Source organism: Mixophyes fleayi, chromosome 1 (genome assembly GCF_038048845.1).
Source record: "Mixophyes fleayi isolate aMixFle1 chromosome 1, aMixFle1.hap1, whole genome shotgun sequence".
Classification (NCBI taxonomy): Eukaryota; Metazoa; Chordata; class Amphibia; order Anura; family Limnodynastidae; genus Mixophyes; species Mixophyes fleayi.
Window position 1 is genome coordinate 345,384,847 of NC_134402.1, and position 13,033 is coordinate 345,397,879.

Sequence of the window (13,033 nt, forward strand, 5' to 3'; positions counted from 1 at the left end):
ACTAAACTGCAGGTTTGAAAAAGTGGAGATGTTGCCTATAGCAACCAATCAGGTTCTAGCTGTCATTTTGCAGAATGCACTGAATAAGAAAAAAGCTAGAATCTGATTGGTTGCTAGAGGCAACATCTCCACAGCACCACCATATTGCACAGCTCTGTGCCGAGAAAATTTAATCATTCACATCAGTTCCAGTCCCATGGGAGCTTGCAATCTAAATGATCTAACACACACAGCCAATTAACCTACCACATTTGCGGACTGTGACCGTACAATAACCCCATTGAAATGACAATTCCACATAGCTATTTATAAAAGTTTTCATGTAAAGTTAATCTACAAAAACAGAACTTAACACTATGGTGTAGATTTATCAAACCTTCTAGAAAGGTAAAGGGTTGCTGTTGCCCTAAGCAACCAAACAGATTCTAGCTATGATTTTCTAGAATGTACTTGATAAATGATAGCTAGAATCTGTTTGGTTGCTGTGCGCAACCACCATTTTTTTCATTTTTAGAAGGTTTTTGTGAAAACCTACCCCTAAGTGTAAGCAGCCTTTGGGCCACAATGAAATGACTCATTACCTTAAAATAATTACTGCAATTTGGCTGAACAACGCCCTCTAATTCAACTGTTGTGAACAGCATGGTATTTTGTTGGCAGATAACAAATAAATGTAACAATAGGGTAGCCTCTAATAATTGAAAAAAAGTTTGCATTCTGTAGTCTCCCTGATCAAATGATCACATAACTAACTGCACATTTCTTAATTTTTCCCATGCCTCTGAATCTTCATCTTGCCTGAAGCTGTATGAAGTTAATGGGATCTGTAATTCAGTATTGGATAAAGAGCCGTAAATTCAGACACAGTGGGCTATGTAGTATCACTTCTAAATTTGAGACGCATTAAAAAAAAAAGGTTCTGGCTTGTCGTTACCGTAATAAAGTACCCAACAGTCGGCCCTTAGCCTTAGTATGTACAAGTAGCATGTTTGAAACAATGAAAATTTGGCAAGTGTGACTTCATTCCGCGATGATGTTTCACTGAAGGAATCAGACAGCTCAACAATCTGGTGTCTGCCAACACTTCCTACCAACGCTCAATAGTAGTAGATAAAACTCCAAGGAAAGGCAGAGGATGGGAATATAATTTAACTGTGTTTATTCACTGCCAGCAAGTTTCACCTTTCACTGCATTTATCGCTTGTAGGTCTATTTCCACTGTCAGCTTGTTTGCTAAGAAAGAGTTGGCTAACAAGGACTGTTGTTCACTTCTCAATTTAGATAGTTGTTTAAGTATCCTGTTCAGTTGAGATTGTTTGCCAGTCTGTTTTTATTTTTTGGATTTAAAATGTTAGTGAATTCATTTCTGTGTTTTGGTGAGTTTTGCAATGCAATTAACTAATTCACCTATAAGCGCTTTGTGCGCTTCTCACAAAGTGGGCAGGTAGGCTTCATCAGTTACGTTGAACTCAAAGTAGTCTTGGATTTTAGTAGGGCCTCATCCAATTCCCACAATTGCCAGCCACTCTATCATTCTAACTGATCAAATGTTGTATCTATGATAGAATGCTCTGACCATAGGGTTGAGTGGATGTATAATGCATTTAGAGAGATATACCTGGAAGTTCCAGCTATTAAAGTACATGATTTGGACTAGGCTCACGCTATATTCTTGCTTTAGACCGGTATTTCTGACTACATTACTGCCCTACCATTGAGCTTCTCAGCCTCCTTAGATCCTGATGAGTGCCCAACAGTAGTAGAACAACTGCAGGCAGGCCCGGCGCTCCCATTAGGCAAGGTTAGGCACTTGCCTAGGGCGCCGGGCTCTGGAGGGCGCCACAGAATTCTAAAAGACTTTAAAACTGTGCGGCGACCGCTGACCATACCTGTCACTGCCGCCGCACAGCATTCAGATGGACGGGGAGGGGGGGGAAGAGGCTATTTTAAAAATGCCTAGGGCGCCGTGGACCCTAGCACCGGCCCTGACTGCAGGCCCTCGTTCCACATGGTGTGTTATCATAAACAACTTTTTCTCCAAATATTTTTGTAATAAACTTCAGCAATTTCATTATAATACATAATAAGCTCATCGTCCTAAATTTACTATACGTCAAGATGAAATTTGCCACTTAGCTTAAATGGTGAAGATCTGGACTCCTTACAGTAATTGGCACTAGGCTACAACCTTAAGTGCCCTGGCAACCACAAAGAACCCAAAGTTTTATTCTATAGGGAAAAGGAGGTGACTTTCTGCATAAAAGCACCTAGTTTTTTCTAAGAAATGTGTTGTTCGATCATAAATGCTATATTCACAATGTCTACATATCACCATGTTATCTTGTCAGTCACAGACTAAAATAATAACAGTGCTTTCTTTTAATTATTTAATCCTTTATTTCTATCTTTTTCATGGGCTACACAAGCTGCAAATATAGTTATTTACTGCCCTCTATTATTTTGGTTAATGTTTCAAACATAACTACTGCTTTGAGTATGAGATGTGTTGCTGTGAAAAACTCAAAGTATCGTTGCACTTAACTAGTGCGTAACTAGAAGAATTCTCCCACAGGCCAAGACTAGAGATATGCTGCCTTAACTTTAAACAATCTTGGCCAGGGAAAGGTAGGGTCTTAAGAGAGTATTTAAAACAAAGTGGTAAATGTGTAGTATTAAAGTGATATACTCAATGTTATAGTCTCCATGGGATATAACTGACCTTTGCAAACATATTACTATTGTCTGAGATGTTATGTCTGTAATCCGATAATACTGCGTTAAAGCCAATACGAAGAGAGTGACAGCTTCAGTTTCCTTGAATTACATATGTAATGATCTCTGTTCATGCTCACAGTTGAAATACATGCATTGCCCAAGTTGTTTCCTACATTAAGGGCTTCTTTGCATGCGTCTAATTTTAAAGCACTTTGCAGCCGCAAAAGCCTGAAAAGCACAGCGAAAATAAGATATATTGTTTCTCATCGGTTAGTTCATTAGGTTCTAAAATGTAAACGCTTTTCAAATTTTAGAACACACATAACCTTTTTCTCATGAGTTATACTCATTACCAGTACAATAGATTTTATTGGGAAAAGCACACTGAAAATATGTTAAAACGCATGACTAAAATACATCTTAAGCATTTTAGCCAATTTCACAGTGCTCATGTGTCAGTAAGACCCAACAGTGAATCATTGTAAAAGCACTAAAGAAAGTAAGAACGCCCACAAAATGACTAATAAAGTTATTCACATGCTCCATCCTCATGGAACTCCAGCCCGTAACACTTGTCATTTCTTGCATAACAAAACAGGTTTTCAGTACATATCACGTATGCATAGCATAACACATATATCAAGTCGCATTATGATGTGTGTGCCATATTTGAGGTCTAGCGTCATTTCCTTTGTTGTTCCCTTTGTTTGATGCTGACAAGTATAAAATAACTATGTTTTCATAGCAAAAGAATGTATGTTTAACAATAATATTGTGCACTATAAGTTCAGTGAAAGTGTTTCCAAATATCAAAGAGGTATATTTTAGAACATTAGGTACACTTGAAAATTAAATGTAAGTTCATATCCTATGTTTCACTAGGAACCAGTATATTGGTTGAAATAATCACAAAGTGTCTGCATCCATTATGTGTAAGCAACAGGTACAATTTAAAGAATGCCATGCTTAAGTAGACATGCAACATTTCTGAAGCCAAGCACTCTCTATTTACATTTAAAAGTAAGGGTTCTATCTTCTCAAAAATATGGGATATCATTGGCTATATCCTGCTAGACAGTATAAGTAGCAAAATATAATAAGGGGTATAGAGAGAGACTGAAATCCATCAAAAATTTTTTTTTTTTCGTATTTATGGTCTCTCCCTATTTATGAAGACGTCTAGGTGATAGCTTTCACTGGCAATCATCATCGCCAGCTTAGTCATGCAAAGCATAGTCCAGCCTAATAAACAATGACAGTTGGTACAAGTACAGTCACTGTCCTCCTATCATCTCTCAGTATGGCAATAGCAGAGGCTCCCCAAAGGAAAACAAGGTTTTACTATTAAAAGAAAGCATGTTTTCTGTTATTTTTGTATCATTTTATTTCAACTTTTTTTTAAACTGTATAATGAATTTGTTTTATAATAAATCTGGCACTGGGAACCCAAGTACAGGAAGGACCCTGCACTGGCCTAGTGAGCTGTAACACCTGCCCTACTGCTTCCAGCCAATATGACTCCGCTGCCTCAGTGATATTTTATTGTTTAATTAGACAGCAGAAGATTTTCTATTGCTGCAAAACATTTTCGGATTGTTGCTGTAAAAGCAAACTCACTATGTTCCATCACACATAAGCTAGAAATCACAAGGCTTGATTGTCATTCGATAGTACCTAACGAGGATACTTTGCAGTGTTTATTAGAAAAGGTAAGTGCAATATATATATGGGTATGTTGTGGAGAATTACAGCGTGATTTGACATTTGTGATTAAGGTACAAAGCATAATGGGCCATATTTGGTAACCACATATATGTAGGTATAACAGATAGTAGTTTGTAAACACAAATTTGTATAAAAAACAAAAGGCTAGTAATACAGAGATAAATTTAGGGTTATAATATTTTGCAACTATTTTGTCACTCCTTAGGTTGTTAGTATAAGACATTGCTTGATAAACCTGATGTAAGCAACTTCCTTCCTTCATTTTCCTGATTATTGTACTGTAATAAATTCATCTATGTTTGCACCACTAATAATTGAATACCATGTAAAGTTTAGTTAAATCTGCTCAGGCATTATTGCCGCCTCTATTTTTATTAGCATCTAAAGTACACAGTATAAAGTACAATATGGTATAACCTTGTAATCGATTGAGAAGTATTACAATGTCTTTGCAGAGAGACAAAGATTCAGTCAACAGCAAAATTACATGAAATGTTTAGTTAAGATAAAACTCCCATATTTAAACAAGATTATTTTAATTGCTATATTGCTTTAAAAAATGCCCCAATACCAATGATTGATTTATTAACTAGACAGAGAACTTGACACTTCCCATGCACACAGTGGACCTCATGTATGACACTTGCTGACTGAATAGTGCAATGCGCCTGGGTTTAGCACTAGTGCGGCTGAATGGTCCGCCCAGTACATATCAATGTACTTTATGCTCTTGGGAGAGATGCCTCTGCAAAATTAATAGGCCTGAGTCATTAAGGAGAGCAAAGTAAAAAAAAGGAGTAAGTTTGCTCCTGGATAAGTCATGTTACAATGCAAGGGGTGCAAATTAGTTTATTATTTTGCATATAAAATACTGGCTGCTCTTTCATGTAGTGCACAAATATTTGTTAGCTTTGTTAGTTTGCCCTACCCAAACTATAAATCTGTTACCACATTTTAAATTTACCTCTCCCTCCAATGCAACATGGTTTTGCCAAGGTGCAAATTTACTCCTTTTTTTTATGCTTTGCGCTCCTTAATGACTCAGGCCTAATGTTTCTAGGTGTATGGAGAAGTTGAAAAATCTAAAGAGTTGCACTGTGCAATAATATAAGAAGTTTAACCTTCTACCACTTAAGAATACCCCTTTCAATAAATAAAGATTAACCCCCTCTAAAAATGTGCCTTCTCCACCTTATTATATAATTCGATAATCTCCCTTCGCTAAATGAAATCTCGTTTTTGCACGACTCCACACAACTAGGTGCACCTGTGCATCTAATCCGTACTTTGCAAGGAATGCCCTTACTCTGCCCAACTCCTCCCATTAGCTGCTACGAAAAGTGTTTCGTATTGCTAGAGTCTAGCAGCTAGACAAACCCATGTGCGTTGCCCTGAATCTAGGAGCATGGCTCCACCAAAAATTTGGCATTTGTATTTTACAAATGAGGCCAAGTGGTTTAGGCAGCTAATTTGGTTATTTTGGACCAAAATGGTCAAAAAAATTCTAGCAATCCTTAACAATGCCTGACAAATGAATTGAAAAATACAGACAATGACAGTGAATTTCCGGTGTAAGACTAACTGTAAGACTAACATAAAGGCCCTCACATGATATGGTCGCAAGGCCTGAGCACCTAGCAACCAGCCCCCTCCAATATAGTCTAACACATGTGGCCAAATTAGACAAAGGTCTGGTCACTAGAAACTCAGGTCAAGCCACCAGATTTACCATGCATAGGTTCTTCCCTGTTTAGAACACAATTATGTTAAACAAATTTGAAGATAGAGTGTCTTTAATGTTAAACCTATATTTGCAGGGGCTTATTGTCTTTTTGCTTATCATTATTAATTACGTTTGTAATGGTGTTGAACAATATTTTCACATTTAGCAACACTGTTAAAGCTTACTTAATATAGATGATGAATATTATTAATATTATAAAATGTTAATGTGACTTTATCAAGAAATTGGGCGTTAGTCACAGTAGTGGTGTTATTCTTCACAATTGAACAGTGTTCCTAATGAATGCTGAAATAACACCAATACACATGGTTTATACATATATTATGATTATTATTTACAAGAGTATTTTCTTATGCTTTAATAAATGTTCTCATTACAGTATTAACATTACTCAAATATTATAGTGTTTATTATCTGAATAGAAACTTAATTAGCCAAATCACTATTTTAAGATATCTTTGACTTAGTATAGTTGTTTTAGAATGATTTTATTCTGTAACCATATAGTACATTGCTGTGCCTCTTTGAAAATGACAAGTGGATCCTGTTAAATCACCAATTTAAAACTGATTAGAAATTACTGGTAGGAGTCCTATTTAAAAGTGATGACTATTAAAAAGCATTGATTTGAAATGCAGAGCTATTTGGATTTATAAATTAGTGGGCCTGGATATGCACATTTTTACAATAAATTGTTGTTTTATAGTTTCCAAATTATATCATTCTTCATATGAAGTCATTAAAACGTTACACAGCTAGGTCAAATATCTGAAAATCCATCAACTCCTTAAACACAAGTCCATTTCTAACATCCACACATAAATTACAGATTGACCACTACCATTAAATTGAAATCCCATTTTAACATTTTTATATCGTCAATATAAACCTTAACATGTTTGTATTAAAAGGTATCATACTATGTGATTTACTTTGAACATCCCGATTTTAGCTATGATTAAACAATTAACAGAGGTGTACTGATAAAATTCTTCCAACTGGGGCACAATTGTAACCATAACACATAATTGATTGTAAAGGCTATAGAACCAAGGGTACAAAACAATGATCTTACATCCCACACACACACACTTTCTTATAATTGCAATGTAAAGTAACTGTTATATACTATATTTAAGAATGACTTGGCAGTTCTGAATTTCCACTACAGATATTGTACACAAGATAAACCCTCTTCAAATAATCTAGCTAGGAAGGCTGCCAAAATAGGCAAATATGTGTTTACATCGCGCAGAGTTCATGGGTGTTGTAGTTCCATGCCTGACAAGTGAAATAGGCACCGACAACAGAGAACTACAACTCCCGAAGATCTGCGCGCAGACTGACAGTTGGGCGAGGTTTTCTTAGAATTCCGTGACGCAACAGTGGTGAGGAGCCAATGAGAATGAAGCAAGGTGGAATGTCAACAAACAAGAACACGGCCACGTGACAGGGAAGCTAAAGAGGGGAGAGAGCAGTGACTGATGGATTTGAATGGGAGGGGAGCTATTTTAATGAGGGAACAGTCGAGTCACTTAAAACACAGTTAATCCTCTTCTAAGTTTAGTCACCATACACAGGAAAAAAACAAAACAATCCTGCCAGCCACTGCATAAAGTCATTATACCATACAAAACCAAACCACACTGAAACCACATACAAAGCACGAAAACATCGACAACAAACATATAGCACAAGTCAAAGAGAATTCCAAACTATTAGCAGACATCATTGAAATATAAAAAGTGGTTTCTCATTGTTTACCTGGAAATCATATAAGGCGACAATGTTTTCATGTTTTAGCTCCTAAAATGAGAAAACCAAACAAACACAATGGTTATTTAAATATAATATATATATAATATATAGGAACCGCAGTAATGTCACAATATAATTTTGGCGTTACCTTTAATATTTTGATTTCCTTCCCTAAAAGAGTTTGAGATTTGGCCAGGTTTTTCTTATTGATGCATTTCACAGCAACCTCAAGATCCTGCTTCTGTAATGTAATATATAATACAGTAGATCACACTGTTGAATTTTACATGAAATTATGATTTTTAACATATATATACACGGATCAACAGTGTACTTGTCCAGACTTGCCCAGCCCTGCATTCAATTAATTTATTCATCCCCTTATGATGATCGGGACATTGATGGCTTTCCAAGTACTATGTCAAAGGCAAAAGGATTTAATTTCTGTCCCATGGAGAGTTTCCTAGAATAGGTCTAAGCTTAGAAGATCAAGCAGTTTTATAATACAAATGTACCTATTAAATTGCAGCACTGTGTCATATGTTGTTTTAATATCCATATTACATGGTTGGCATCATCACCTGCTATCCAAACACAAAATCACTTTCCAGAAATTCATAAATACTAGGGATAATAATTGACACAAAGTAATCACATAATTGATTACATTGTTTTATTATGTTATTATATCGTAGATATTGTGTCACTGTTATATATGGATCGGTTAATGTAGTTTATAGCTACAATCATACAGTAGACAACGAGTAGATCAGACATCCCCAGAGACAAAGGGTGAGCTGTATTCATAACATCCCTGACTAAACACAAACATAAGGATTGTCAGCATTCACACTTGTTCATTTGATACTTTACCTCTTTGTGTCTGCCTTTGAAAACAACAGCAAAAGCTCCATGGCCGATCAGATCTTTCCTACTGAACTCAAACTTTCCCACCGACTCCATTATAAATCCCTGGCTCCAGACAGCGACAGTGAGATAGTGTGGGGGTACAATAATAAAAAATAGTAATAATAACTTAAGATGGGTGAGGGTAAAAAAAGGAGCAAATCAGGAGCTCAGGACCAGCTGGAAGAGAAGGGCTGCTCTCCTGTCAACCTCCCTGCTGCTGAGGATCAGGCTCCTGGGGGTCACTTGCATGGGCTGCTGTTCCCAGCACTCCGAACCTCCCTGCTGCATGTTAGTGGGATATGAGTAGAATATGTAGCCTGGGTGGAAGGGGTGACAGGTCCCCTAGAAGAGGAGGAGATCAGGCCCCCCTCATTGGCATTGGGTCACTAGTGCCATGGTGATATAGTGCGCTGATGCAACCTGTACATCCGTGTGTCCACTGACCAACACAAGAGGCAGCTTTGTTTACAGGCCCGGCGACCTCAGAGGATGAAGAGCTGCCGGAGGAGGCTGCTGGTGCTTCTGTCACAACTGGAAGGAAATAATAGAGGCCTCAGCCGATTGCACAGCGTAGTCCTCTGGATACTGAATGCAGAGCGCAGGCGCACTAAGCCTACACAGCAGACGGATTTAGCTGCGCATGCGCAGCGAGAGATGCTTTGTTGTGTGCGGAGGTACATGTTAACCAAGTAACGTTAAAGAGCAATGCTACAGTACTGGTGGGGGCGAAGCTGTGGGGTTCTTTATGTTGTTGAATTGCAACTGTATTCCTTCTCATGGATGCAGTAACAGTTTTACAACAGTAGTTGAGAATTGGAAAGAAATGTTTGTGTTTGTGGCAGGGGCTGGCTGGCAGACTTTAGCCCAGAGGGCAAGCACACAGCACTGGCCCATAAGTAGCAGGATATCTGTACAATATATAATTATCAATATAAAAAAGAGGATATTTTAGTTTTGCTTAAACCAGCAAAACTTTATTCATACTTGCCAACTTTTAAAACCTGTCCTCCAGGAGACCCCAGAGGACAGGTCATGTGACATGTGTAGGGGGTGTCATCTTATCTCTGCCCCCTACTATAACCCCCCCCCCCCCAAATTACCAGCATTGAATAGTAGGGGGCGGGGTTTAATGGCACTATAGCATCATTAAGCCCCGCCTCCACAAGTGCCCGGGAGATTGCCTACTCTTCTGGGAGTCCAGGAAATTCAGTAGCCTCCCGGAAATTCCAGGAGAGTAGGCAAGTATGACTTTATTATGGGGCATATTTATTATCAACCATATTTTAAACACATTTAGTTTCAATCCGCATCACAAAGATAAGGATTGAAATATCATGACTATCAAAATTCTTCACTAGAAAAAACTGCTGTTCCTTCAAAGACCTGTCTCCTATGATCTCTATGGTGACTATAGCAAAGTGGCCACCTTTGCGATAGTGACCGGAGGGGAGAGCGGGTAAATTGCAGTGAGGGATCCAAAGCTCTCTCTAACGCAATGCTCTCCCCATAGGCTTCAGTTACTAACCCCAGCTTCAACTGCTGTTTTCGGGGGATTTTTAATGAAAAATGTGTTTGATAAATATGCCCCTATAAATGATAAATCTTAAATAATAAAATAATGCAACACAAAACAAACCTCACTTATATTGCATTTTATTTTCTATATATTCACCCTACAGCTCCTTTTTTTACATACCTGGTCCCGCTCATTACTTCGCCCCTCATTACATGGTCCCGATCATTACTGCACCCCTCATTACATTGTCCCCCTGATTACACGGTCCCCTTAATTACTGCACCCCTCAATACATTGTCCCCCTCACTACGTTGTCCCCCTCACTACATTGTCTTGTCCCCCTCATTACATTGTCCTCCTCATTGCTGTGCCCCTCAATAAACAATTCTAATTTACTTACCTTCCTATGGTCTTCTTCTTTTTTTTGTCTTCTTTTCTTCTTAGCAGTTCCTCCCAGCGCAGCTCCTCACTGACAGCTTTGGGGCATGATGATGAGATCACACCTGACCAGCCTCGGACTGGCCTGCCGGACAGCTGGTCAATCCACCGGTAGGCCCGGCGGGGTTGAAGCTCTGCCCCCTCCGTTGTTAGGGCGGAGCTTGACGTTGAACTTTGTTTAGATGGCAGCGGCGGTGACACTTCCTGTAACCACACTACCGCGCAGATGCAGAGAGCCCAGGCTCTCTGCATCTACGCGGTAGTGTGTTTTTCAGCAGTTTGAGCAGGGGAGGAGGACGTCCTGATATCAACATACTGATCCAAAGTCAGTTTGGTCATCATAGGTTCATACAACACTGGACGCAATAGACCATGCCCCCTCTGACGCTGCAGAGTTTTCCCGGGTTATCTGAAGCCCAGCCGATTTGATCGTGGCTGGGATACAGAAGCTGGATACTGCCGTTTGATCGAGGAAACATATGGACTGAAAGATACCTTTATATGAGCGGTTTTAACATACAAAATGTGAGTGTTTTTAACTCCATGTTTTAACTTAATAAATAGAGAACGTAAAACACCATGAGATCTTTCTCTGTTCTCTCCCTGGTCTCCCATATGTGCACTCTGGTGAGGAGAAGAAACAGGTTTATAGGGGAGTAAAAGTACATTGTGGTGGTGCTTTTTGAAGCAAGAGGATACATTATTCAAATACTGTATGGAATAGAAAAGGTCACATTGATGTAAGTTTACCATCTGGGACATCGGTATAGGTGGAACTAGAAGACCAACATCCTTTAATGACTTTGGGACCGTTTTCCCCTTGACTTATTCATTGACCCAATCCTTGTGTTTCTTTACCCTTCCCCCATTTGCGCCCGTCCTTTGATATTTATATTCTCTTTCATACAACACTGGCAGCATACCAGCATATATGGAATAAATGTGACAGGCTTTGGATGGGCTGTATTCTGTTCATTTTTTTGTTTTTTAAAATTTCCCTTCTCAACAAGCATTCATTGGTGAAGTACGCAACCATAGTAGCACTGATGCTGTGTGTATGGTCTTTGACAAGTGGCATATTCTGTAAGAGTCCTTGAAAAATAATTGTAACAAAGAGTCATTTTAATAATCAGAATGTGTATACAAGATCTGGCAAATGAAGGGAGCTTTTCATGTAGTCTAGTATTCCAATTGCATCCAGTTGAAAATATAATCATCCAGGGTTGTATAATATGTTGGTCTATCTAATATATAAATGCTTAGTGGCGTCTGTGTGTGGGAAAAAAAACCAAGTTGCAGCGCCACCTGCTGGGCAGAGTTATACACTGACCTACTAAATTCTTAGTGTGTGTGGGAAAAAAAATTCAAAAAGGGCTGAAATTTGGTAGGGCTCAAACTCATTTTCGTGAGGTAATTTTACCTCATGAACACACATGTGTAGAGGCGTGCATTAGTGTGTGTGTGTGTGTGTGTGTGTGTGTGTGTAAAAAACTATTTTCTCAGAAAGGGCTCATCCAATTGACCTGAAATTTGGTATACTGACATTATTTGACAAAAAAATTAGAATAGTCAAGTCAGTTAACTTCCATCATCTCCCCTTCCCCCCGTGGGAGGGGTAGTAAAGGCTAAATTTACGAGTTGAGGGGTCAAACTCATTTTCATGAGGTAATTTTACCTCATGAACACACATTAAAAAGGGCGCTTGCGTCGGGAAGTAACGCTCTTCCTCTGAGGAGGGCTGGGCTAGGCCCAAATGCATGACAAGAACCTTTTTAAGACCTTAAGTATCTTGATTTGACTAGAATGCATGAGTATCATGCACGGGTTAACTTGTATTGTATGTTAGTGTAGAAAGGCACATGCATAGGAGAACATAATTATATTTATATATTTTTTCTTTTGCCTATTGTGCATTCATTTTGATGGTTGTCCTGTTTAGAATTTAGGGGTGATATAGTGAAAGTATTATAAGCATATATCAACCGTATTTAAAATGAAATGAGATGGATTTCACTGAGATTTGTTGAGAATTACAATCACTTGTTTTTTATGAATTGACTTTTATTCCAGGACATGTACTAAAAAATTAATTGTGCAGTTTATGTCTTCTAATTGATGATGTTATTATTTGGTTTGTGTAGCCCTTGTAATGGCGTTTAATAAGCTCAATACATGATGGGCAATAACAACATATGAGGCGAGGGTTGGAGGTAACAAAATGATGCACT

The 13,033-nt window shown here is 38.4% G+C and overlaps 1 protein-coding gene across 2 annotated transcripts in view; it reads right to left on the reverse strand.

Moving 5' to 3' along the window:
- ULK1 (unc-51 like autophagy activating kinase 1) overlaps nucleotides 1-9,435 on the reverse strand; it is a 68,602-nt gene extending 59,167 nt beyond the window's left edge. For both annotated transcript variants that reach the window (XM_075217184.1, XM_075217177.1), the window contains exons 1-3: nucleotides 8,816-9,435; nucleotides 8,091-8,183; nucleotides 7,949-7,990 (exon numbers count right to left, since the gene is read on the reverse strand). In XM_075217184.1, the coding sequence (XP_075073285.1) occupies nucleotides 7,949-7,990; nucleotides 8,091-8,183; nucleotides 8,816-8,905 (225 nt within the window). In that variant the 5' untranslated portion in view covers nucleotides 8,906-9,435. The remainder of the gene's footprint in view (nucleotides 1-7,948; nucleotides 7,991-8,090; nucleotides 8,184-8,815) is intronic.
- Nucleotides 9,436-13,033: the final 3,598 nt, after the last annotated feature.